The following is a 25946-nucleotide window of genomic DNA, read 5'->3' on the forward strand; positions in this document are numbered from 1 at the left end:
GAGCAGTTTAATGTTGTAAATAGCATAAATAAAGTACCCTCCTATCAGCAAGAGCCCTGCAACAACAATGCATTTTCCCCAAAGCTTCCATATCTCAATAAATCCAGCAGAGAGAGCCTAAAGAGATGAATTTAATTAGAGGAGCTGACTTCTGCTTCTCTTTGCATTCTGCTTCTCTCACTACTTCCGAGTTCCTCTCATGGTCTGTTTTAAGAAAACCTGCCAGAACCCACAGTCAGTCTGTTGGGCCTTATGCTTGAATTTTTCTGAGATCTGTTTGGAGTTGTAAGCAGAGCACCGTGGATGAGAGCGGATAAGGTTTGAAATCTCTTGAATTTAAGCAACCTGCTGATTTAGCATTTGCTCCTCATCAGTATTCAGCTCTTCAGCTTCTCTCCTGCTATCGGAGACGGAAAAAAGCTAAAGTGGTGACTTAATTATACGCCCTGTAATCTGAGAACCGAGGAGAGAAACTCAGTGGATTTCAGTAAGTAGGCACACCGATTATTGACTATAAATAGGCAGAGCTGAATGCAATCAAATATCAGCAATATGGACTTTCTGGTGCTTAGATTTGGCCAATAAACAGCAGCAGTGCTCCAGCGGGTTATCTGCATTCAAGAGAGGCAGATGTTTCAGTAAAGCAATTAAAATATCTTTTTTTTTTTTTAACTGATTCTTAGCCCTGCACCGAGCAACAGGAACGCAACATAAAATATATCTCCAACGCGTGTCTTTCCTTTACTAGATAATTGTTTTCAAAAATACAATGGAGTTTGCTTCCACCTAGTGGTGGAACTATGCCACTGCGGCGCTTCGCTGTCTGGTGATATTTTTTTGTTTGTACACTGATTTAAGAACAGCACAAAATCTCTTCTCCCTGATGTCAAGTTATGTATATTATATAAGGTGGAAACCAATTATATACTACTATAATTTATTTCCTTAACTGATAAAACACAAACTCTTCTTAACTAAATGCTCACTGTCACAAGTTAAATAGCTTTCATCACATTAGATGCAGCTTACAGATCACTTTACTCCTATAAAGTTCTAAGCACACTCTAATTTACTAAAATCAAAACATGTTGTACAGTGACACGCACAACAACTCTTCTGTCTTTATTGCCTAATTGTGTAACTAATTCGACTAATACACACCAGGTCAGAGAGCGCAGCCAGCAAGACTTTAAAGCTGATATCAACAATCCATATAAAGAATCTGAGAGGCAGAGGAGAAAGAGTCCATGAGTAGTGGAGGAAGAATGCATTTTAAAAAAAGTGTCTCATAGTATGATTTTTCGTATTTTCCCCATGCAACATACTATGATCTTTACAAGGTTCAGTTTAATTTCATCCAGTCATATGGCAGAAACTCAATGTTAGGCACACAGGCATGGTCAAGATGACCTGCTAAAGTCCAAACCGAGCATCAACCGGGGAAAGAAAGGTTATTTAAGTGACTTTGAACATGACATAGTTGTCTGAGCATTTCAAAAACTGCTCATCTACTGTGATTTTCCCCACACAGCCATCTCTACTCAAATAATGGTCTGAGAAAGAGAACATATCCAGTGAGCAGCAATCCTCTGGATGAAAATACCATGCTCATGCTGGATGTCAGAGGAAAATGGCCAGCTTAAATAACCACTCGTTACAAACAAGATATGCAGAAGAGCATCGCTGATCACACAACACATGGAACCTGGAAAACAATGGCCCAAAGCAGCAGAAGACCATATTGAGTGCTGTCAGTGATCCTCCATGAGTAGCACATGGCAGTTGAAGGGAAGAAGAACTCCCTTTTTACAGGAAGACACCTCCAGCAGGACCATCGGCCTCAAAAAGAGAGAAAACCAGAACGCAGAGACACAAGGACAAAACAGACTATGAGAGAAGGCTCTTTGTTTTGATTATGAGAGTAAATCATTCAATGAATTCTTATTGTATAATTGTCTTTTTATTTATAAAGTTATTGGCATTAGGGCATAAAAAATAATCTGAAGCTCAGCAGGTTCTTAAATTATTTATTGCCAAAATCCAGATGCGGTGTCTGAAAAATTGGGCACACCCTGACTGGGGCCATAGGATTTAAGAGGGCAACTATAGCCAGGTGCTGCTATTCAGATGCATTTGATGAACTGATCATCAGCAAATAGGACCAACCCTAGAAAAGCTCCATACTGTGGACACAAACCTTCAGTGACCTTGGTTATCCTGTTTAGGTCCATAGGGGGCTCCCCTGTCCACTTCAAGCACAATATAGAACATAAAAATGTATTATGCGGTTTTTCAATATAAGCGAGAGGGACACACCTTCACCTAATCTCACTACATTAATTGTCTTTATTTACTGCACACTGGAACTGATGATGGCCTCAGAAAGTTAGCTATTTCTTTCGGGAGCTCAATTTTTCTTTTATTTATTTATGTATATGTTTATTATTTGAACAAATGCATATTGAACGCTCAGTAGTGCAGTGACTTTTACAGGCTGTGTGCAGTTCTAAGCACTGTTTTGATGCTTTTTGTGACTTCGCAAGAAGAGTCAGAGATTTTATGAATATCATTTTTAAAAATAGTGAGAAAGAAATGTCTTACCATAGTCAATAAGAATGCACTCATTTTGCGTTAAGCTATGCGACATGGAGTACGATACTTCAGACCTACACTTGAGTTTAGTTCCAGTTTCCTGGGTGGATTTGCCCTTTTCCATTTAGTTTTTTTGCTTGAAAATGTTCTGTTTCAGTTTAGCTTTATGTGTTTTTTCTCAGGGAAATGTTTATAGATGTTAAGAATAGACATTACGTAACAATACTTTGGATCACACAGTATCCTAGTAACAAAAACATACCCTGTTTAACCACACAGAGAACATTTCCTGTTTACCTTTTAGTTTTATGGGTGAACAGTATGTTTCTTTCAGGACCTAAAGTATTTATTTTTTCAGTTTACTACAATGTCTGTTTCCCTAAACACCCACTTTCAGTTCACTATGACTCTGGTCTTGATTGTGAAATATAAAATTACACACAAAATCAAGGTTTATGTTAAAAACCAAACATTTCCAATGTCACAAATGACCTTACACAGCTCTCCAGTACCCTACACTAACCATGAAAAGTTGTAGAAGTAGATTGAATAACTAATGGCAGGATACACTTTTACAATTAGAAATATCACAATTCAAGTAAATACGGTTGCTATGGTCATAAATGACCACACATAGTGGACTGTTTTCAGATATCTTTAATTTTTTGCTCTTGTTGCTCAATCCTGGGTTAAGACAATTTTAAGACTTGTAGACACGGTCTTACAAGACCCGTTTTATCCCTTATAGTATATAAATAAACAGCTATAAACACATGTGGAGTGAGGCCTTTTGTAGCTGCATTTATGACCCCACATTGTCCCTCAGTCTACACCTACATGTGGCACCATTACAAAGGTCCTTCGGTAAAAGACTCACTGTTAATATTGACATACTGATAATAAGTCAAACAAGTATGAAACAAACAAAAAAAAAGATACACTTTATTTGAAACCAGCAGGGGACATCTTTGTACAAAAATACACAACTGTTACACAGATGCTTTGTGTTGAGAATTGTTCATCATTATTCTGCTCCTTACACCACTGATGCTCCCCTGCATGCAGCACCAACGTGACACAACCGCTAACTTGCTCAGACATAATTTCATCGTGTAAAGCAACAAATCCAACAAGCAATGTCATTTGCCATAGCGAGGAAAGTCAGATCCTGGATTCTTGAGTTTAGACAAAAATTAAAAGATCCTTTCTTATAAATATCAGGTAGAATGCTAAACAGGTTCTTGAGACACCGAGCTGAATTCGTCTCAAGACTTCATTCTTCACTTGGTCTTTCCTTTCCCTGCTTCATTTGCCTTTTTTTGCTTCTGTTGCATTATCTCTGCATCCCTGGAGGAGAAAAGGGAGACATTTCAAGAGAGGACAAGCTTTATTAGGAGACTGAAATGTGCACGTGCGCGTGCGCGCGCGCGCGCACACACACACACACACACACACACACACACACACACACACACACACACACACACACACACACACACACACACACACACACAAAAACAATCACATTATGTGTAATATATGTCTAACTGTTTGAAAGACAAATTCCTTGCCTAAAGTACTGCAACACACATTTTTTGTTGTTGTTGTTGTTTGTTTGTTTTGGGGATTTTTTGGTGGGGTTTAATTTACTCAAGCATAAGATGGTTTTGTGTCTTTGTTTTTTATTATTATTAATAAAGGTTCAGAAATATAGGATAAATAACTTCTGTTAGGTAAGACAACACTGATCCATTGCCTTTACTATACAAGAACCGGTGCTTACATGTACAAAAGTTCCGGGGAAAGAGCCAGAGACCCCTGAATATGGTGTACTAGAATCACATCAACAAGCTGTACGATTTTTTTTTTTTTTAATTACCTAAAAAAGAAGCAAACGCCCCTATGCAATAAAAGCCTTATCAATGAGCAGTTAACTGGTCATAATGTGGATATAGTGCTGAAAAGACTTGCTCAGTAAACTGTATAATAAGCCTTGTTTCATAATGAGATGTTTCACTTATATTGACAATTTTAGGAATATTGCAATATTGTTTGGGGGTTTTCCCTTATTTTTTTTAAACTAAGAATTATTAAAAAACTTAATAGAATTATAGCCTTTATAATCAATTGAATAAAACATAAAAATAGGTATATAATGGAAACATATAGTAAGTAATAAAGAACAGTATAATGATAGTACAATAATAAGTAGGGCTGTGCGATATGACCAAAATCTCACATCCCGATATTAAGACATCTATCATCCGATAACGATATAAATCACAAAAATGTAACATATTCTGTAAATTCTGTGAATGTCGGGCAGCTCGACTTGTGTGAAGTGTTTCCAGCTGGGCGTTGCGTACCTGGAGTCGAGTGTTTTAACTGATGCATGAAACGATACATTTTTAGACATAGATTGTAACGGCCACCGTTTTCTTTGTGAGTATTTATTACACAGCGTGCTGCAGGGAAAAGCCTGTTCTATCGTTTGAGTCTAAGGTTTATTTTTTAGCACCTGACGGCTCTTTTTTTGCTTCTCATCCGTAAATACTCTGCATCTTTCACGTGATTCAGTTTATTTTGAAAAGTCTCAAAAGGGTCTTGAGCTTTATTGTGAAAGGTTTATGTGGAAAATAAACAAGCGGACACCAGGTGGTTTTACCATCGTTGTTGCTAACGACAACGCATAAAAACAAGCGCTTGTCCGTCTGTAGTGTGGTTATATTAAATATAAGAGAAAGAGAGAACTTTAGGAAATTAATATAGCCACTACAGTGACCATCAAAATAATGAAAAAATATTGCCGTAAACAGTTTATTTTGCGACACCACGAAACAAACGATAGCGTAAAATGAAACGATAGACGTTTTTATATCGTCATCCGATATATATCGTTATATCGAACAGCCCTAATAATAAGTATATAATTAGGTGTGGAATTAATGAAGGCTGCAATATATATTATAATGATGTATAAAATATGTAATATATACATTTATATTTTCGTATTTATGTAAATATATAATAATGTACCCATTTTAATTGGACAATTATAATACAACTATAAAATGAAATACTTAAAAAACAAACTAATGAATTCTCCTAATTGTTAGTACATTTTACCTTTAACATGTGCACCACTTCCGTCACCTTGTGCTGTTTAGAAAACTATGCTTTGGTTTGTTTAGTTAGTGTGCATCCTACACTTCTTTAATCTCTTGCAGACTGCAGGCTTACCTCTGTTTCCGGGCAGCTGCAGATAGCCCATCCTCATTTCTCTTGCCTTTAGTCTGTTCAGTATGCTTTTTAGCATTTTTCTGGCGTGCAAGCTCACGCTGGTTTCCTCCTGTCATGTCAATAAAAAGGGTAAAAAAAAACAACAACAACAAATCAGACGAAAAAGCTGCGCCTTATAATGAGACACTTGACATAAGTTGCTTCCAGCAAAAAATAAATAAAACACAAGCTGAATTTTTATTATTATTATTAAAAAGGAAATCTGTGTGTCTACAAGTCGAATAGTTAACAGAAAAAGAGCATGCTATGATCTGCACGATGAAAAATGAAGATGGTGCAGCGCTCAAAAGCAGCCGACGTGGCAGAGAGGCGCTCCGGAGCACTTTCTTAGCCAGAACAACAGCACAGAGGGCAGCAAAAGAATCCGCCGCTACCACGGTTTTTCCAAGTTCATGTGCAGGATTGAAAAAAAAAAATATTACTAGTAAAAACACGGAAGCTGCGTTTAGACCAAAACACCCATATTTTGTTTCTGTATTGCGTCCACACATACAGGCCAGGGCTCAGAGTAACGCCCGGACAACAAGCGACCCACAGCCAACACAAGTACAACGGGACGTTATGTAACACATGTTAGCATAAGTCTATGCCCTTAAATAAACCAACTAAAACGGCCAAATTAATCGCGTCCTTAAGTTATTGCCCAAAACGACAATCCTCTATTGAATCTGTCAAATAGGATAATGTATATTACATTAAATAGACGGAACCCAAGTCGATCAACGACAACCATTGGTCAAAAATAACAAACACGGAAAACAAGCATCCGACCAAATACATGAATCCCTCAGAGCGTAATAAATGTCGGTACCCACTAGTCATTTTAGTGATCGACTCTTCTTTCCCCAAAAATCCAGACGAGCTCAGCCAAAGGGCCGCTGACTCCCTTCTCGACGCTCCCGTTGCTGTTTTTCAGTTTGGTCGCGAGCCAAATATGCGCGAGACTTCCGCAAGATAACCAGAACATTCCGTCGAGCCACACGGGACTGCGCATGCGTCAAGGCTGGTCGTCAACATGCCACGACGGTGAAGTTGCAAAGGGGTGACTTTTTTAAATGATTATTATTTTTTTACGTTTTAGCATTTTGCAATGACTTTGCATATAATATATGTTAAAAAGAAAATACAAAGACCATCAATGAACCGTATATAAAATGTTCAAATTATGACGCTTTTTTATTTCTTTGTGAATATGACGCTGCCAACGTGTTTCAAAAAGGTTTGGGAAAGAGGCAGCAAAGGACTGCAACATCGGTGTGTTAAAATTTAAATGGTGGAAAAACTGTTAAAGGAATATATACAGTACAAAGTATATGCAGTAAATACAGCACAGCAAAAGTCTTGAGACACCCCTCAGTTATTGATATTTTATTAGGAAAATAGGAAGTTCAGTATACAAGCCAGAAAAAATAATAATATACAGAGGGATAAAGTTAATCAGTCAAACCATTAGGTTATGGGAAAGAGCTGTTACAGCTAAGTTAAGAGGAGAGTTAAGAATTTGTGTGCAGTACAGCTTCATTCCAAGAAGGAATGAAACTCCAGGTGTGATGTTTGCTTTGAGCTGCTGGAGAAATATAGAGAAGGTCCCAGGATGCCAAGAGATGACAGTAATCAGAATTTAGCATAAACAATATGAAAGCATGGGTCTGCCTTGTATCAATGGTTTAGTCAGTCAGCTGCCGCTCTGGTGGTATTACATGATGAATAAGAACCTAAACATTACAAAGATTCTTGCACACCACTCCAGATTTAGCACAGGGTGCTTACAAATATTGAATGACCATTCTGCCAGATCAAGGGTCTTGAATCAGCCCTTCCACTTTACAGTAATATCACTTAGAGCTGATTGTGGATTATCTGAGAGAGTTGAAAATTCATGACCTAACTTGGTGCAATGGTGTCATTCTATACACTTTACATCTTTAATTTCTCAAATATTTGTAAAGGAAGACTGCATGGCTGTGACCAAAAACACCAATATTCAGAGGTATATGGAAAGATTTGGCTTAATGCTTTTGTCCAAACATGTATGACTGTCTTAAGCTAGATTTCCTTTTTTTCTTTTTGGCCAAAACATTTGTTAATATCGGGTGCTTTTGACTGTTCACACAATGAAATAATGATCCTAGTGACTCCTAATGATTCCTAATTGGCCTAATTGGTCTTTTGATCAACAGCAGGAGGCAGAAGACATATTATAAAACTTGCATTTCAACTCTTCGCACCCTGGATTTGCCTACAGTAGTATTTGTTTTAAGAATATGACTGGCACCATAATTTTCAAGCTTGAAGAAGCCATCTAATACATACAGGAGGTAGGTTTAACATTTGTTGTGGTTCATTTCTCTAGCATCAGATGTGATTTGATTCCAGGTGACCGCATGTTGAATAATTTTACTACCTCGTACTCATTTTTATTTCCTGTTATGTGACTCTTTTAATTTGGCAAAGTAAAACTATAAACTTTCCTTTCAAAATGCAAGCCTACCCACTGAATGTGAAACTAGTGAGATGCTCCTTAATGGTATTGTGTAATGAAACATCACAAGGTGCAGTCCAAATCTGGCAAAGGATGCTTACAAATATTGATTTAGTAGAATGAGAGATCGGTTACAGTTTTCTGAGATGGTGAGTGACTCCTTAAAAGCTGACTGCAAAGATGCCAGTAGGTGGCAGACTATACTAAGGTAAATTTGGAAAGAGGTCACACAAACAAGACATTCGGCGATTTACATACTTTATAGAAAGCATTTAAACTATAAAAATATCAAAGCTAATTATTCCATATCTAAAATGCTTCAATCAAATAATAATACAAAAACATTTAATAAGATCAGGTAAAACTCTTGAAACAAAAAGCTACAGTAACTTCCCTGAAATCATCTAAAATGTGACATTTTTCTGTTAAGGCGAATAGCAAAACGTGGGCTTGTTTAAGTGGAAAACCATTTGGGAAACCATGTGATGTTTCTTAGCAGTGTTTATATTCTGACTTTATTCACTGTCTGGTTGCTAAATACACTAAATGACTGAGTCATGTCTGCCCAAAACTGAACTTGTACACAGACACCACCGCTATGAATAGACAAAGACATAATTTGCATTGCCTAATACCCTTATATATTTACTTCTTATTTTATGTTGATATAAAAATATGAAACAAACTGAAGAACACACTGAAACTGAGTCTAGTGTCAGCTATAGTGTGTGTGCATTTTTTTAAAATAGAAATCCCAAATTGTGTTTATAGTGGTGGAAATGAGTTGGAGGAGGAAAATGAAGACAGGGTTGGGTTTCTTTCTCAAAGGCAAATACTGTATTTTAGGGACATAATTACTGTTTGAATACAATGAACTATCAAACTGCTGCTGCAATTGTCTAGCCAACAGTCTATTTGGGTGAAGAATAAGGTCTTCTTAGACTGTAATTATATTCTGTAAGTTTGTTCTGGTCTGCAGTTCTCTCTGCATGTTATTTCCTCACGCCGGGCTAAAAACTTACTCTAAGTGATCAAATACCCTTTTTTTCTCATTAAATCCTACAGGTCAAAATTATATGTTTACCACAAAAATAATGAACAGTCCCTTGGAAATGTCCTTGTGACAGGTAGTCATACATCACTGGCTGGAGTGCAATTTATGCACCTTTAGCAGCAAAGAGAATGCTTGTTTTTGTATTGATTTTTACTGTAGGCTGTTGCTGCAGCATATTTTATTTGAGCTTAACCTGGCAAATAACTCCAAGCTCAAAGTCAGCCAGCAGCTGAGTGTTGGCAGCACAAGGATTCTCAGATGGAGTTACATAAAAAAAAAACAACTATTTAAAGAAACATATTAGGGAGTAGTTGCTTTAATGGAACATTTTTGGATGTAATTTCTTTTTCCAAATAACTGAAAGTTATTTCAGTTTGAAGAAGAAAGCCCAGTGTGAATAAATGTTGTAATAAAACTTTATTGTCTCTAAGAAAGAAACTTTAGCCATGTTGACCAAGCCAACGCTAAAAGAGAGAATTACCATGCTTGCGTTGAAAGCTACTGCAATTTTGCTAACAGTTAATTTTTGAGCTTCTTTCTGGTGTGTGCAGATTTTAAAATTCTCATGCGTTTGTTTTTTTTGAAGCGACTCAATTACACACTCTTAATTACTTAACTAGCTAAAAGTAACTTTCAATCACTGCCTCATCTTGTGGTACATAGTGGTATTACAGCTCTTCAGCACAGCACATTATAAAGCCGTAACAGTTGTTTCTTCATCTTATGCTGGTAGCTTTAGTTATTTCCTTTTACGTGTTAATGTTCTGTGATATTAAAGAAAATACAGCTGAGGCTGGTGTGAATATCACTTGTAGTGCAAGTATTTTATCTTAAACCAAGTATTGTCCAAACATGCAATAATGGTGCAGTTTATTTAGTTCTTTCCAAAATCATAATGATTCATTCACTGCAGATCATGAACAGAACAGAACTTGAATAGATTTATCATTTGATCTGCTTCATTTCTCCAGCATCAGATTTGTTAGGCTTCATCTGATTCTTAGCACAAATTTAATAACATCACTGCCACTTGTTGCTTCCATTTATTGTAATTTAAATTTGGTTGTTAAAGTCGGTAAAGTAAAAATGGAACCATTAAAAAAGCCAGTTTTTTATTTCAAAAGCTACCCATGTGTCTTGAAGTAATAAGTGTGATCCACATGCTATATTTAGGAATGTTCATGCTCATATATTTGAATTCGTTTAATTAACATATTCAAAGAGAGTAAAGAGACCTTTACCAGGCATCTATTTCTCCTTGGAATCGTACTTACATTATCATGCTATTCGGCTTCAGTCCCTTCATGAAGGGGTTTGAATAGTCTTAACTTTCTTGTTTATGCACCAGAAATGCAATCATCTTTTACCAAAATCATTCATATATGACTCGACAAAGCCCTAGATGGGGTCATTTAATTTTAGGAGATAGTTTTTTAGCGAGTGCAAGCAGAGGATCTAGTGGGTAAACAGCCATGGCTTCATCATGCCACTTGCGTGCTGGAGTGTGAAGACTTTAACAGCCTGTAGGACAGCATGTCAAACACTGTGGTCAGTTTATTGGGCTTCTGGCGACGCAGGGCAGCCCAGGATGTCTGCCTATGACTTGTTTTCCCCACAGCTGCTTGCAGTGACAGCATCGAGCTTAAAGCAAACTATTTCTGTCTCTGAGTGCAATTATCACCACCTGGTAATTTTGACAGTGTTGACTGCTTCTGCTTTACAAAGCCTCTAATTGTTAATGCCGTCCTTGTGAAACTGGTGCTCCTCATGCCGTGTCTCCAATTTAATCAAAGGGAGATGATAGGGGGAGGGGAAGCCTGTTTTCCATTAATTTCATACTATATTTAACCAGAAAATTTAACATTAGCAGTAAGAGTCCTTGTCCTGTCATTACATAGAAATTTGCTGTGGCAGAAATCTCTTTTAATTCAGAAGTTCAATCTGTGCATATAACAAATTTTTGTGCAGATTTGACTATGTGATGAGCGATAATCTAATTGAAAAGCAATACTGGCTCTTGGATTTAAGCTTTAAGAAACAATATTAAATGGTTGTACAACAGATGGGTTTTTTTAGACCAACAGGTGACAGATGATTCACGAAATCATGGAGTGTGTATAATGTGACGTGAGGACAAGACAGCCTCCACTGAATCCGCCTCCAAATTTGTCTTCATGCATATAGGCTACACTGTTTAGACCAATCTCTGTTCACGCTGATCATGAAGTGCTGGAAGCACTGATGTGTGGCAGTATAGACTAAGTGTGACAAGCTGGACGTATGGTGCATTCCTCTCTGTCTCATTTCACCGCTGTCATCCATCACGCTGCCAGAGTCCTGCCTGCTGTCGTCGATGATTGATGGGACTTGCTGATCCCATCTTCTGCATTCCCTTAATGTCCCTCATGCCCTGATTGTTGGGAGCTAATTTTGACAGGAGGCTATAAGATTATGTTGCACACTCTATACTGAAAGTACTCTACATGTATTTTTTTACTGTTATGAAAAACACATTTTCTATGTAAGTAAAGTTTATTTATAAAGCACTTTTCACAGGTATGAATGAAAATAATAAAAACTAAGAGAAATTACAATAAAATGCAGTACAAAATTGAATTACAGTTTATAGCTTTTATAACAAAATTATTTTTTTTTAAAAAGAATAAAAGAAAACACAAATTTTAAAAAAAAAAGTTACTATCAATAGGAAGCCACATTAAACGAGTTTTTAATAGCTGTTTATAGGAGTCAACAGATCCAGCTAAATGATGTTGGAGACCATTCCAAAGCCTTGGTGCCACAAACTGAAAGGCCTGATCATCAGCAAAAAAAAAAAGAAATGTTATTAAAAGATTTAATAATGCCAGCCAAAGGAATAAAAATAATAATGGATCTGGGATTGATCCTTATAGAACCTCACAGGTTAGAGACGCAGCAGTAGAAGTAAGGTTGCTTAGCCCAACAGAGAAAGGCAGATAAATAGAAGAAAAATCAGTCTAATGCTGGGCTGGAGATACAACTTTAAAAACTTAAACCTATTAAGTAACATACTATTCAACAGTACGAAAGGCTGCACTTCCCTGAATCAGATATCATTAAAAGATCAGTATAGATCCTTAGAAGAGTGATTTCAGTGGAGTGCTGATTTTGAAAACCACATCGAAAAGAGTCAAAAATCTGCAATTTGCATAATAAGGATCTGAATTTACTTTTTGTAAGTTTTTCTAAGAATTTCCTAATAAATTTGCTGATAGTTGCCAGCAGGGCTGGCGGTTCTGTAAGTAATGGAATTATTTTTAAATCATTTTGTCCTCCACTGCCATCCTTCAAATTGATTCAAAGAGAATGGATCAATGCAATTGATCCATTTGGGGGAAAAAATGAGAGAAATTGCACTGCTTAGGTGACAACTGCTTTGGTGGTGAAATTGCAGGTCATCATAGACACACCGTTTCAAATCCTGGCAACAGCCACCAGTGATCAGAAATGGAGGACAACCTTATTTACACTGTTTGAGCTGGAACTGAATAGTTCTTCTCTTGTGTATAGAGACAAGGGGGGTAAATATCCATAGGTTTCCAACACTGAAACCTAGGATCATGACTGAATTTATGCCAGTAAAACAAGGTCAAACTTTGATTTGTATTCAGTGTTAATCCTCCAAAATATCTGTAACATATGAGTGTTTGTGCAGAAATAGATCAGCAGTCTGTAGCAAAAATATCTGAGCTTAATGCTAAAGTTAGCATGCGAGCATGTTCACAATGAAAATCCCAACATGCTGTCTCAGAATTTCACCAGTTTTGCCATCATTACTCAAAAAAGTAATCTATTACATATCTCTTAAAGTAAAAGATTATTGCTTCCTTTAGAAAGTTATTTACACAATTGTTAGTTAGCAACATAAAATTCACTACATTCATGATCCACTGGGACCACTTTTGCACACAGTCTAAAGTTCCCACCACAAAATGAATTTTTTTTAACTTTCACTTAATATCTACAGCTGACTCTCTCTCAAACATCTTTAGGCATAACCTTTGTTAGAGCCAAAAAACAGCTAACCCTCCTCACCCCAAAAACTTTGAAAACAATTTTTAAGGTCAACACACATGCAAGCCTTTATTTTCCCTAAATAATCATAAACCATACCACATGCATGCATGCACACACTCACACAGTGGGTTTACTCCCCACCAAGATAGTGTGCCTTACAGTTTAAGAACCACTAAGACACACAGGGAGGGTCCTGGGAAGGAAAAATTGTGATCAAAACGAGCAAAAGAGGCCGTTTACTCTTAACATTTTAACAATGACTGATATTACTTCAAACATACAGATATAAACTTCGCTTTACTTAGTTGTAGTGAAAATGTGAGAACTGTAACAAGAACCAGAAATTAAGGATATTCACCTTTTGAGGTGTGTTTGTTGCAGTGGTAAGGCATAACTTTTACTCTGAAGGCGAACGTTCTCCATTTCCAGTATGCATCACACTATTGAGAGACCTCTATCACCCTCCATTTTATAACCTGTGCCTTTTCCCTCCTTTGAACCAAACAGAGAACTTTCTACAGTATAAACACAGGTTTTACTGTGGAAAATAACATTTAAAAATGGAAATATTTTACATGGTTGGGAAAGGATAGTGCACCCTGGCATGTGATGTAGATTCTCTGCCAAAATGAAATAAATTCTTAAGAAAAAAAAGGAAGCCTTTTGTATGTATGCACTGCTTGAAGTAAAACAGTTATTGAGTGACATAAATCTTTCCTTTTCCTTTTCTCAATACTTTCTGGGACATAAATGAAACAGCACACGAATCAATATTCTTTTAAAAATAAAACTTTGATGAGACAGATCCAGTAACAGGCTTTGACGTCCACCTGTTTCTTGTCAGTGGAGGGAGGGTTTTGCTGTTGTAGCGTGACAAAAGAAACCCCTCCTTTACTTCTCACTCCAATTTCACCTGATTTAGAAGCCATTGTTTAACCCTGACGTGCCTGATGGGAAACTAGTGCACACGATCAAAAGTTGGGGACAAATGAGGATGTGTTGAGTGTAACAATAATCTCCCCTGGAGTGCAGATGTTGCCCTGGCTGATCCTGTGCCATGGAAACACAGTTTGGCCAGGTGGAGGTTAGACGGAGCTGAATTTCTCTTACAGGAGTTTGGGTGTAACCAGGTATTAACGTTGCATGTAAAGAGGCACAGTGTCAGTTTTATGACTGCGGGGCAAATTAGGTTGATGATGCATTCAAAAATGCGTCCATGAAAGTGGAAAGTTATGTGTGTAAGCTACTAACAGTGCTCTAATTATATTGAAAGAATTACCAGCCAAGAGCAGCACAAATTAGTGGCTCAAAAATGACCACACCTAAGTGAGGGAGTGAGTGTTAACAAAAATAATGCAGTGCAATGAAAGCTTTTAAACGTGTTTCTCGCTGAAAACATCCTGGCAATTATGATAAACAAGAGAAGGCTGACGGAGAATCAATATGACTTTCAATACGAATGAACTCATCTGTTACAAATTGCTGGGGGCTGTGGGCGGGGTCCTGAGGATTTAGACCAGGGGTGGGCAATCTCAGTCCACGAGGGCCGGTGTCCCTGCAGGTTTTAGATGTGTCCTCGAACCAACACAGCTGATTTAAATGGCTAAATTAGCTCCTCAACATGTCCTGAAGTTCTCCAGAGGCCTGGTAACGAACTAATCATGTGATTCAGGTGTGTTGACCCAAGGTGAGATCTAAAACCTGCAGGGACACCGGCCCTCGTGGACTGAGATTGCCCACCCCTGATTTAGACTCAGATGGAGCACAGGATTTATTCAGATGCAAGCCGCAGTATAACAAACATTTCCACCATTAAACCTGAAATCTGTATGTAACAGCTGACGATGTGCAGAAGAACACCAAACATTATTTGCCGTGAGATCCTAAGCCATCGATGTGTTAGGGAAGGTACTGTTACTGTGCCACGTGCCTAAATGCGTGCATGCATTGCTATTGCTTTTCTGCAGGCTGTGTGAGGCTGCAGGTGTTATAATTTTGACAGACATTTCATGTATGTATGGCTCCAATAGAGAGAAGTGAACAAAAGAAACTACATGAAGATCTCTCTGTGTGTGTGCACTGCTGACCAAAGACACTGTAGTTATTTACACATCTGTCTACAGATGTAACAAAAAATCTGAAACACGATTCAATTTGGATCAGTTCTGCTCAGTTTAAAGAAAACACTGGTATTATTACTAAAGAGTATTATTGTAGGGTCTTTGAAGTGATCGTTGTTGAGATTTCACAGTATATAAATTGAAGATTGCATAGGTCAGCTGCAACATATATTTCAGGTTTACATGGTGGAGTAGTTTGTAATAAAGCAGCTCCCCTCTAGATGAATCCTCTGCTACACCTAAGCTGTCAGGTATATCTATATCTCTGACTTATGTGTGAAGTGGTAAAATTCAAAATTCACCCAAAAAATAAGTGAAGGAGCATCAAAGGGCATCAAAGTTAGAGACCCAACAAACCCACATAAATAAATCAAAAAGAGAGAAGACAAATCCAGAGAGGACACGGCTGTAAGCAGCATGATGGTGCTGAAGATGATAAGACAGAGGTTTTATTATCTTAAATTTCAGTCTGACATTTGGTCACTTTTACTCAGTTATAGTTGAATAGTGTAAGCTTGTTACTTACATTATGCAATAATCTTAGAAGCAATAATACCTGCATGTGCACATGGGCACGTAATTGTTTTGCTACTTCAACAAATCCGCTGTTGGTGTGATTGTGTGGGGGATATTTTCTTGGCACACTATACCCTTAAACACCGCTATGCAATGTCCACGCCCATGTCTTTACGGACACTGTGTACACACTGGGACAAGTTGCAGTTAACATTTTGGACCGAGAACAACAGAATGGTTTAAGAGACGAATAAAGAAAGCTGCGTCTACCTGAACAGAAGTGCTGGCCTACAACACCATCAGCCTCCTAAAATGCAGTTTTGAGACCCCTTCGAAGACACTTCACTGCTCACTCATGTGACCCTAACACCTCACCTGATGATACAGTGGGTCTATGACTCATGGTGATGTCAGAGATGACAAACCCAGTAGAGGTAGAACACCTGGGACTCCCCATCAGCTGTTAGAAGTGAAAAAGCTTTTTGTTTGAGACATGAAACAATCAAGAATATGAAAAGAACTTTAGTTACCTTTAACTTGAAAGCTTAAGACCGTGAGGGGAAATGGGTGCTGAGAAACACTACTCACATGATAAAACCTCACAACGTGTGGACTTTATGAGAATAACAACCAAGCAGCCGATGTAATTTCATCTGCTGTTTCACAAAATTACTCCCATCATGCCACTTTTAGATTTCACTGAGTTATGTTGCAGTGTAAGGAGCAAAACATTACAACCTGTCCTCTGATACAGCTTAATTAAATGTTCTTTTACTTGCCTCGGAACAAAAGCCATCATCCGAGGAGAAAATGATGGCTTTACTTTTCTAAATTTACATCAGATGTACACTTAGTCCTGCTGTGTTTGTAACCTGGTTTTAACACAGCATATAAACAAAGTCATGCGCTAAATCAGCTGGAACGGCTGTTCTTTACTTTAGTCTTTGCAACATTAAAGCAGTCGACTAAGAAGAAACATGAATCTGTGAGGTGGTTTTATAGATTTTCATTGACAGTTTTTTCAACATGCCGAGCAAAATGGGCTAACATCAAGACCGGTCTCATTACAATAATGAAATGAAAATGTGACATTGTCCAGATGATGTGTTTGGCAATGGTTGCCAAGGTAACTACCATTTCTCAGCTAATGCATGATGTCCAGAGTTTAGGGATGACTACATAACGGTGGATGGTGCGCTGGATCATACCAAATGCCTCTGACAGGCTTACATGGTTCAATTTCAAATTGAGTTTGGAAAGGGATAATTGCACCAGAGCAGACACACAACCCCACTCATAGTTGTCAAAATATGGATCACAATCTCTTATTTTTTGTAAACATGTTGCTTTTTTTCCCCATCTGTCTTTGTGAATAATCTCGCCTCTCTCTCCTGACTGACGGCTCTTCACTCTGCATGTAAAGTGCAGAAAATTATTCCATCTCTGTAGCAGGTAGTGCAGAATTACTGACAACACTCTGTATGCACAGCATGTTTCATACTCCAGTGAACTCATCGGGGTGTCTCTCACAAAAAAAGGGGGCTTTAAAAGGTTTTTGTACATATTTTAAAACATAAACTAGATTAATAAGATGGAACAGAATGCAACTTAAAGTCATAACATGTAATGTACAATTATTACAGTTTGATTTTATATGTTTAATATTTTTGTACCACAGGAGTAGCAGACTTAAATTCTCTATGGGCCACTCAAGAAGAGCCAGCCATATACACCCACTGGCCATTTGATTAGGTATCCCTTATTAGTACTTTGTCTTCAAGGTGTCAGGGTTTTGAGTTCATTGTGTTTTTTGTGACTTTTCTATTATAAAGATGGGTTTAGTTCCAGTTCTAAAGTTAGACTCAAGTTATTTCTATGTCTCTGAGTGTCTTGCATCCCCAGTTTATGGTTTCTTGTCTGTTAGGTTTCTCTTGTGTCTGTCTCATCCCTGTGTCGAGTGTAAAAGTCTGTCGTGCCACCCGTGTTTATGTCTCTCACCCCTCCATGTGTCTTAGTTGTATCGCTGTGTTTCATCTTCCTTACCTGTTTCCCCTTTCCTCTTCTTGTGTCTCATCTGCCTCCCTGCTTGTTTATCCCCATTGCTGTGTCAAGCTGTGTGTCTTAAGTCAGTGACAGTCTCTCGTACTGTGTTCGCTGTGTTAAGTTTTCCTTCCCCCTGTGTCATCACATCCAATTTCCTCCAGCTGTGTTCCCATGAGTTTCCACTTCCCTCGTCATCCTTTAGTGTATTTATTGTCTCGGTCTTCCTCTTGTCCTTTGTCGGTGCATTTGCAAATCGCCCGTTAATCCTCCCTCGTGTCTCCATGTTCCCTTGTTATTTCCAAGTGTTTCAGATTTCAGGTGTTAGGTGTTATTTCCGTTTTTATTCATTTTGGTTTTTCTGTTTTTGTCCATGTTTGCTACCAGCCATAATAAACGGCTCACTTTTGGTTAAGTCTTAGTCCAGCTTCCTCTTTCTGCGTTTGGGTCCTCACACAAAAAAATCACACGATCACACATAGACCATGACACAAAGCTGCCGTAATGGCACAGATTTAACAAAGTACATTCCTCAGAAATTTTGGTCCATATTGACATGACAGCAGTTACTGCAGATTTGCTGGCTGCACATCCATGATGTGGATCTGCTGTTCCACCACATTCCAAAGGTGCTCTATTGGATTGAGATCTGGTGACTGTGGAGGCTATTTGAGTACAGTGAGCTTATTATCATATTCAAGACACCAGTTTGACATGATTTGAGTTTTGTAACATGGTGGGTTATCCTTTTGGAAGCAACCATCGGATGATGGTCATAACGAGATTGGAAAAGGTCAGAAACTATACTCAGGTAGGCTGTGATTGTTTTCCACAGTGTGTCCTCGGTGCTGTCTTCCTCCCCTCACCCCCAACTGGCCACTGCAGATGGCTGCCCTTCTCTGAACCAGCGTCTGCCATAGGTGTACTGCTGCTAAAAAGGAGTTTTTCTGTCCCACTGTCACTAAGTGTGTGCTCATCTTCATCTAACTGTTGTTTTTTTTCTCTAATATTAGCCTCCACCTTACAGTATAAAGTGCCTTGAGGCGTTTGTTGTTGTGATTTGCCACTATAAATTGAATTTGTGTTTAAATGAAGGACAGTTGGTGCAAAGGGGCCTAAATTGTACCAAGGAAATATTACCCCACACAAATACACTACCATCTTGAACCATTGATACAAGGGACAATGGAGTCATGCTTTCTTGATGTTTATGTGAAATTCTAACCCTATCTGCTTGTTGCAGCAGAAATTAAGAATCATCAGAGCAGGAAATTTTTCTTCCAAACCTCTGTTGTCTAATTTTGGTGCGCTCCTGTGAACTGTACCCAATCAGGTTAAGAAATGCTCTTCTGCATATCTTGGCTATTATTTGAATTACTCTTGCATTTCTGTCAGCTGGAAGCAGTCTTGCCATTCTCCCCTCCCAGAGAACTACAGCTCACTCGATATTTTTTCCTTTTTGGACCATTCTCTGTTCAATTTGAACTTCAGAAGGTTGACTTCCTATATCTTCTAAATCGATTTTCTTGACCACTTATTTCACTTCAGGTCAAAAGAGGGACCATTCCAACTGTCAAAGGGTGGAATTAGCCCCCAATCAGTCAACAAAGTTGCTTAGCAGTTATTAGTTATTCAAAATAATATATAAAAATAAAGCATTCTGATTACAGTTCAACAGGAGGACAACCATTCAGCCCATTCACAACAGCCTGTTTAACATTAGCCTGTTAACCTTCCTGCAATAAAGACACCAAGTCAGTGTCATTGCTGATTAAAATCTCCTGCTATTAGCTTGCTAGCTGTCACTGGCTTTACCGTCTGTGCTATCATCCACACTATCATCCACCATGTACTGATGTAATCTACTGACCATGAGTTAAAAATCCAGGTAGCTCTTCTTAGCGCACCTCAAATAGCTGTACTTATCTGAGTGAGCACACTTATGCATTTGAAATATTAAGATTAATATTAGAAATGTGATATGAAACAGCATTATTACGCTGCACTGCTGAGTGAGTAGTTAACAAAGGAGAAAATAAGTTAGAAAAAACATTTAAACTAATTAATTCTTCACCTGTTTATATAATTATTACAGGTACACTGGAATAATTAACGACTAACCAATTTCTCTGGTTAAAGTGCACTAAGTGTAGATATAATTATTCAGACATGTACTAAATTGTACTCAAATTTTATGCAAAAAATACACACATATGTGTGTGTGTTCGGCACACTACCCATGTTCCCAAAAGAGTGTCACTAAAAGTAGCATCCCACATGTGGGAGTTTCCTCCATAGCAACTCGCCTTTCACAGGCCTCAATTAGCTGAGTGGCAGGACACATGGGAATCCCTTGCCCATCTCGAGACAGGGCCCCAGGGACCAGAGCAGAGGTGAGAGAGCACAGAAGCATGTTTCTGTACAGTGAAGCCCATTATAGTTGGCGTGAGGAGTAACAAATATCCACAGTGCCTTTTCCCTGAGAGGACACGTGGAGACAAATATTATGAAGGATGGAATTAGATGCATTGTGTTCCTTTAGTCTTACCGCAGCTCCCAGAGCTCTTCAGCTATAAAAGCCTATGTTATGCGGATAATGATGAATACTTAACACAATGTGTGTTGTGTGGGAGTTCATTATTGTATGCCTTCATCTTTGAGCAACGCAGTTTGAATACTGCAAAACAGATGTTAGACCTCACAGAGGATATAAAAAAAAGTACACTTTTGTGTGAAATGCTGAATAAAACAAAAGTTTGAATTTTTATGTTTATACTTATTCCATTTCCTAATATATTTTGCAATTCCTGCTCTCTGCTCGCTACGTCGACTTCCTCTCTTTGTTTAGTTTTCCATCAGACCTGCATCTAATTGCCCAATACTCACCTTCATCCACTCGCTCTCCAGCCTACCCTTATTTTGCCTTCATGCCTTCCACTTTTTATCACTTGTCTGACCGCCTCCTCATGCATAACCCTAGTGAAGATTAGGATTTTAATCTCTCTGGCTCGTTCCACTATGAATACAATTACCCTCTTCATACAGAGTCTAATCCATTAGCTGCAAATTGCTTTTCTTTCTTTCTTTTTTTATTGTTTAAGGAGATCCTTTTCTTTTTACTAACAATTAAAAGAAACCATCACCCAAAGACACTTTTAGAGTCTGCCTGATCGGTGCATAGCTGGTCCATCGGCCATCTGAACAGAGCCTCTGGTCCACATTCACATGACAAAGGGTTAGGGTCATCAGTCTATAAGGGTGAACAAACACTTGACCCCCAAAGTCCAGTTAGCTTGACTTGTGTGTTTGCTGAATACCGTGGTTTGGCTTGCTTGAACAGATGTGGCAGAGCCAAAGAAACACCTCAAATGACTGAACCACAAAGTAAAGATAGGCATTTTGATTGAACACTAGTGGTGGAAGAGTGGTGCAGGGGTTAGCAGTGGCTCTTCGCAGCAAGGAGGTCGTGGCTTTGAATCCACAGACAAGCTGAGGATTTTCTGTCTGGAGTTTGCACGTTGTCCCTGTGGTTCTCTACAGGTACTTCGACTTCTTCCCACAATCCAAAGACATGCTTGTTTATGATTCTAAATTGGTTGCAGGTGTGAAAGAGTGTGTAAATAATCCTTTATCCCTCTGTGTTAACCCTGGGACACATCGGAAACCTGTTGAGGGTGACATCTGGGAAAGCCTCCAGTAAATAACCAGTTAAAAAACGGAAATTTAACTATTCTTCAAAGATCTCAAATGACTGGTCATAGCTGTGTGACACTTGTTGCACGCTAACTTTACCTAGCGGTGCTTTCAGCAGATCTTGTTTTCACAAAATCAATGACAAAAAGTCCTTGATTTTGCATGTTTCTCCTATTTTTTTTTTACCATATAATCTCACGCTCTTTATCCAGCTGGCATCTGTTAGTTCTTGGTGGTTCATTGTTTATTCTTGTTTTTCTCTTTGTTTTTTGTTTTGTTTTTTTCAGGGGAAAATGTAGAATTTGGACCCAAAAAAAGTTTTATAAGTGGTTAAGTTTTTTTGCTTTTTATTTTTTAATCTCACCAATTCCCACGACAATGTAAATATAATCATGAAGTTCATCGTGCTCTTTTGGAGTTTTTCTTCAAAAACAAACCATGTTAATAAAGTGTCATAGGAAGAGAGCGTGAGCTGTGATAAAAATCAAAGAGAGGAGCAGTGGAGTAAAATAAATAAGAGATCAAAAAGACAAACTGAGGCATACTCATGTCCAGAAGCTTAATCACAGTGTGAGCGCAGGCCAGCAGGCGAGTGGCGAGAGGGAACAAGAGAACCAGCCCTAAGTGTAAATACACACAAAATCTTTTATAACTACCAAATAGAACTTTAACATGTAACACATCAAAAACAGTACAACAGGCTTCTTCTAGAAAGCCATCATCAGCTGGAATATTTGTGCATTAATGATACTTTTTGTTATTACACGTGGAAGAATTTGACTAAACCCTTCACAACCAGGGGGCAGCATTTTATCAGTAGGTGTGCTGAGATATTTTAGCATGTGTGCTGATTTTTGATGTCTTTTAAACTACCACTGTTTATTCAGAATGAATTTCCTTTTGCCAGGACATTATTATAGATAAGAATAATGACTTGTGGGCTTAAACAAAGGTTGTGCTAATTTGCTGGGAAATACTTGTATTATATTCAAGTACAGCCCTAGTTCAACTCCATCTGATGTCTCTCCAACACAATACACAGACATACTGGTTAAAAGACACGGGCATTAATTCTTTATTTATGTTCTGTTGGTAGTTTTACTCCATATTTAGTTGTTTTTTTAAACAGTTAAGTATCTTTAATATGAACAAACATGGTGTTTTCTCCAGTTTAAGCTGTAAAAATGCCAATGGAGTACTCAGGTGGAAATCAAGTCAACCCTGCTTGTTATTGTCCTGCTCACTGACTATGACTACTTTAACTGTCAGTCAGTCACAGTCACAACAGAGCAGGTGTCCAGTCTGTTTGGTAGCATATCGATCAGATCAGAATATTTACAGTATAGATAAATAACATACAAAACCAAAAGGGTCTAAAAAATATTTTGGTAATATTATGCTTTTTTTCTATTGAAGCCCCTTTCTCATGTTAGATCTTTTGCCCTACATTCTCTTTCTAACTCCTTTTTGAAACCGTCACGCAGCTGGTGCATAACCAGAATAACATGACGTCTGTGGCCTGACTGAGTCATCAGGACCCCTATGAGCTTCCGGGAAAACCATAGCTTGGTGAATGACTGTGCTCTCTATTTCCCCACATAAAGCTCAGGATGAGACAGCTCCAATCATCCGGCTGAATAACAGGAACAGAATGAACAGTGTTAAACTCCAAGATAAGACACAGTGCAGCTCGTTTTATGTCTCCAGTCCTTTGACTTTCAAGTGTGATTACCTGGATATAATATATAATACAGCTCTTGACAAGGCGATGACTTTAATCAAGCTTCAAAGGCAAGGCATCATGCTGTGGCACACACACACACACACACACACACACAAAGAGAATAGGCTGATTGTTTTTCTCTTAAAACATGAAAAATGTGCCAGTCAGAGGGCTTTGCTTAGATGCTTCACATGTTGATTGTCTATGTTTGGGAGTCATTGTGAGCTGGTGCCCATGTAAGTGTGTGTACCCGTTTCTACTTTGATCAAGACAAAGTGAAAATTATAAATGTAGTGTTGTTTTTAATTCCCTATTGTGAAACCTTAAATTAACATTTTATAGTTTCCAAACGTTTGTAGCCCTTTTAATCTGCAGGGGTACCATGTGTGCTTCTGTGGACGCAGTGAAGCCACACGGCAGTTCAACCTTTAATCAGTTGATTTGTGTTTCTGAATATGATTTTTTTTTCGTGTCCTGAACAAGGTTTTTCATTTCTCCAGACCTGTTTTTACTGATTTCATGTTCACATAATGAAATTAATATTTTCCCTTATTAAAGGGTAAAAAAAAAGCCCATATTTGGTGGTTGAAGGGATTGGAGTGACTCATTACAGTTTGAGTCATAAATGTCACAGATTTTCAGACAGAATCTCCCATTTCACCACATCCTGAAGGTGCTCTGTTGGATTAAAATCTGGGGACTGTGGAAGTCATTTTAGTAAAGTAAACACATCGTCGTGTTTAAGGAACCAATTTGAAATGATTTAAGCTTTGCAACATGGTGATGATGGGTACACTGTGGTCAGGGACATGGTCTGCAATCAATCCCAATGTTCAGCTGATAAGTGAGTCAAGAAAATATATCCCACAATATCACACCACCATCAGTCTGAATCCATGCATGTTTTAATGTGTATGCCATGTCTGTCCCTGTCATCTGAATGTTGAAACAGAAATCAAGACTCATCAGACTACCCAATGTTTTTCCAGTCTTCTGTTCTCTAATTTTCGTGATCCTGTACAAACTGTAGTCTCAGTTTCCTGTTTTTACTGACAGTGGTGAACCCAGTGTGGTCTTCTGATGCTGAAGCTTATCTGCTTCAAGGTTTAATGAGTAGTGCATCTTACTTAGTTATTGTTATCTTACTATAAGGTTAAAGCACTCTTGCCATGGAGATCTGTCACTCACTGAGCATTTTCTCTTTTTCAGATCATTCTCTGTAAATCCTGGATATGGTTGTAAGAGAGAATCCAGTAGATCTGCAGTTTCTGAACTACTCAGATTAGCAACCATGCTACTAAATGCATTGAGTTGCTGCCATTTGAGTGGCTGAATAGAAATTTGCATTAGAAATGTAGATTGTTTTTTCACAACCAGGCTGGTGGAAGGAAAGAGCAGTGTACCATGCGCCCTGCTACAATGACGCAATTGTGGTGTCATCCAGTGGTTTGTGAGCCAAGGTTGATTTGTGTGGGTCTGTTTAGGAACACACAGTTCCTGTGTTGCTGTCTTGTCTCTTTATTTGTTTTTCATTCACAAGTCCTTTGAGAAGCAGTTTTCATAACTTGGTAGACACTTGATCATGTAGTTATATTGAAGTGTTAACTAAACTAACTTTAATTTCAGTCGGGACACTGGGACTTAAAAACATTAAGGAATTTTTGATGCCTTAGCTGTATGGGTCTAATTGAACACACAATTAGGCACTTTCTAGCTAACGTGCTAATAAAAACTCCATCAGACTTTTTGAATAGTTTATACATTGACTGCATAGAAAATGTTATCTGAGATCGCTGCATTAAAATCCAAAAGGTGGCCATGAACAACACGTTCTCATCCCAACGTGTAACATACCGACGCATGTGACAAATCGTCAGTATGTTACGCATTCGGGGGCATGGGAGCCAGTTACAATGAATCTATACATGTAAATGTGTTTTAGTTTTGATCATGAATCACTTTGGAAAACACTATGTGATGGGGTTAAGGTCAGTGTTAGGGCTGGAATGGACGGCTGGAGCCTCTGCCCTAAGCGTGTGTTACTGCCGCGAGTGGCACTCTATTGGATTTAATTGAGAACACAGAGCGTCTCATAAGGACGCAGAAGGGTACCTTTCGTGTTACTATGAGACGTCGTTACAAACCGTCGGTATGTTACGCATTGGGAATGAGAATGCTCTGCCATGAACCATGAACATAGTCAGGAGATTTAGTGAAGTGGTTCAAATTACATTACATCCCTAGTTGCTACAGCTGCTTATTTCACCACTCACCTGTCAATCAAAGTAGCCACACCCTTAATTGTGCATAAATTTAAGCTCTAACATTATTTAATAGGTGAATTTTTTTTTAAAGGCACTTACCAGAGGA

At 38.3% G+C, this 25946-nt stretch overlaps 1 protein-coding gene and 2 long non-coding RNA genes across 5 annotated transcripts; 1 reads left to right on the top strand and 2 right to left on the bottom strand.

The window, feature by feature from the left end:
* Window positions 1-3507: 3507 nt before the first annotated feature.
* serf2b (small EDRK-rich factor 2b) lies at window positions 3508-6856 on the bottom strand. 2 transcript variants are annotated; one of them, XM_003437658.5, is made up of 3 exons: window positions 6708-6856; window positions 5833-5941; window positions 3508-3939 (listed from the first exon to the last, which is right to left on the bottom strand). In XM_003437658.5, the coding sequence occupies exons 1-3, from the start codon at window positions 6712-6714 to the stop codon at window positions 3873-3875; spliced, it is 183 nt and encodes a 60-aa protein (XP_003437706.1). In that variant the 5' UTR covers window positions 6715-6856; the 3' UTR covers window positions 3508-3872. The 2 variants fall into 2 exon arrangements, with proteins under 2 accessions (XP_003437706.1, XP_013123398.1); XM_013267944.2 differs by lacking the exon at window positions 6708-6856 and having other exon boundaries at window positions 5833-5948.
* A 2-nt stretch (window positions 6857-6858) lies between these two features.
* On the top strand, window positions 6859-24834 carry LOC112846930 (uncharacterized). Of its 2 annotated transcripts, XR_003220147.1 has the most exons (3): window positions 6859-6934; window positions 8073-8210; window positions 24786-24834. It is a non-coding gene; the product is annotated as an uncharacterized LOC112846930 (long non-coding RNA). The 2 variants fall into 2 exon arrangements; XR_003220146.1 differs by lacking the exon at window positions 24786-24834 and having other exon boundaries at window positions 8073-12074.
* Window positions 12090-18696, bottom strand: LOC112846928 (uncharacterized). Its single transcript, XR_003220145.1, has 3 exons — window positions 18164-18696; window positions 16496-16580; window positions 12090-12241 (listed from the first exon to the last, which is right to left on the bottom strand). It is a non-coding gene; the product is annotated as an uncharacterized LOC112846928 (long non-coding RNA).
* Window positions 24835-25946: the final 1112 nt, after the last annotated feature.

The sequence above is a fragment of the Oreochromis niloticus genome, linkage group LG1 (assembly GCF_001858045.2).
Source record: "Oreochromis niloticus isolate F11D_XX linkage group LG1, O_niloticus_UMD_NMBU, whole genome shotgun sequence".
Taxonomy (NCBI): Eukaryota; Metazoa; Chordata; class Actinopteri; order Cichliformes; family Cichlidae; genus Oreochromis; species Oreochromis niloticus.

Excerpts from the sequence above, each read along its gene's own strand:
- serf2b (XM_003437658.5), bottom strand. Across the intron at positions 3,940-5,832 it reads GCAGCTGCCCGGAAACAGAG|GGATGCAGAGATAATGCAAC; the intron begins GTAAGCCTGCAG and ends TTTCTCCTCCAG.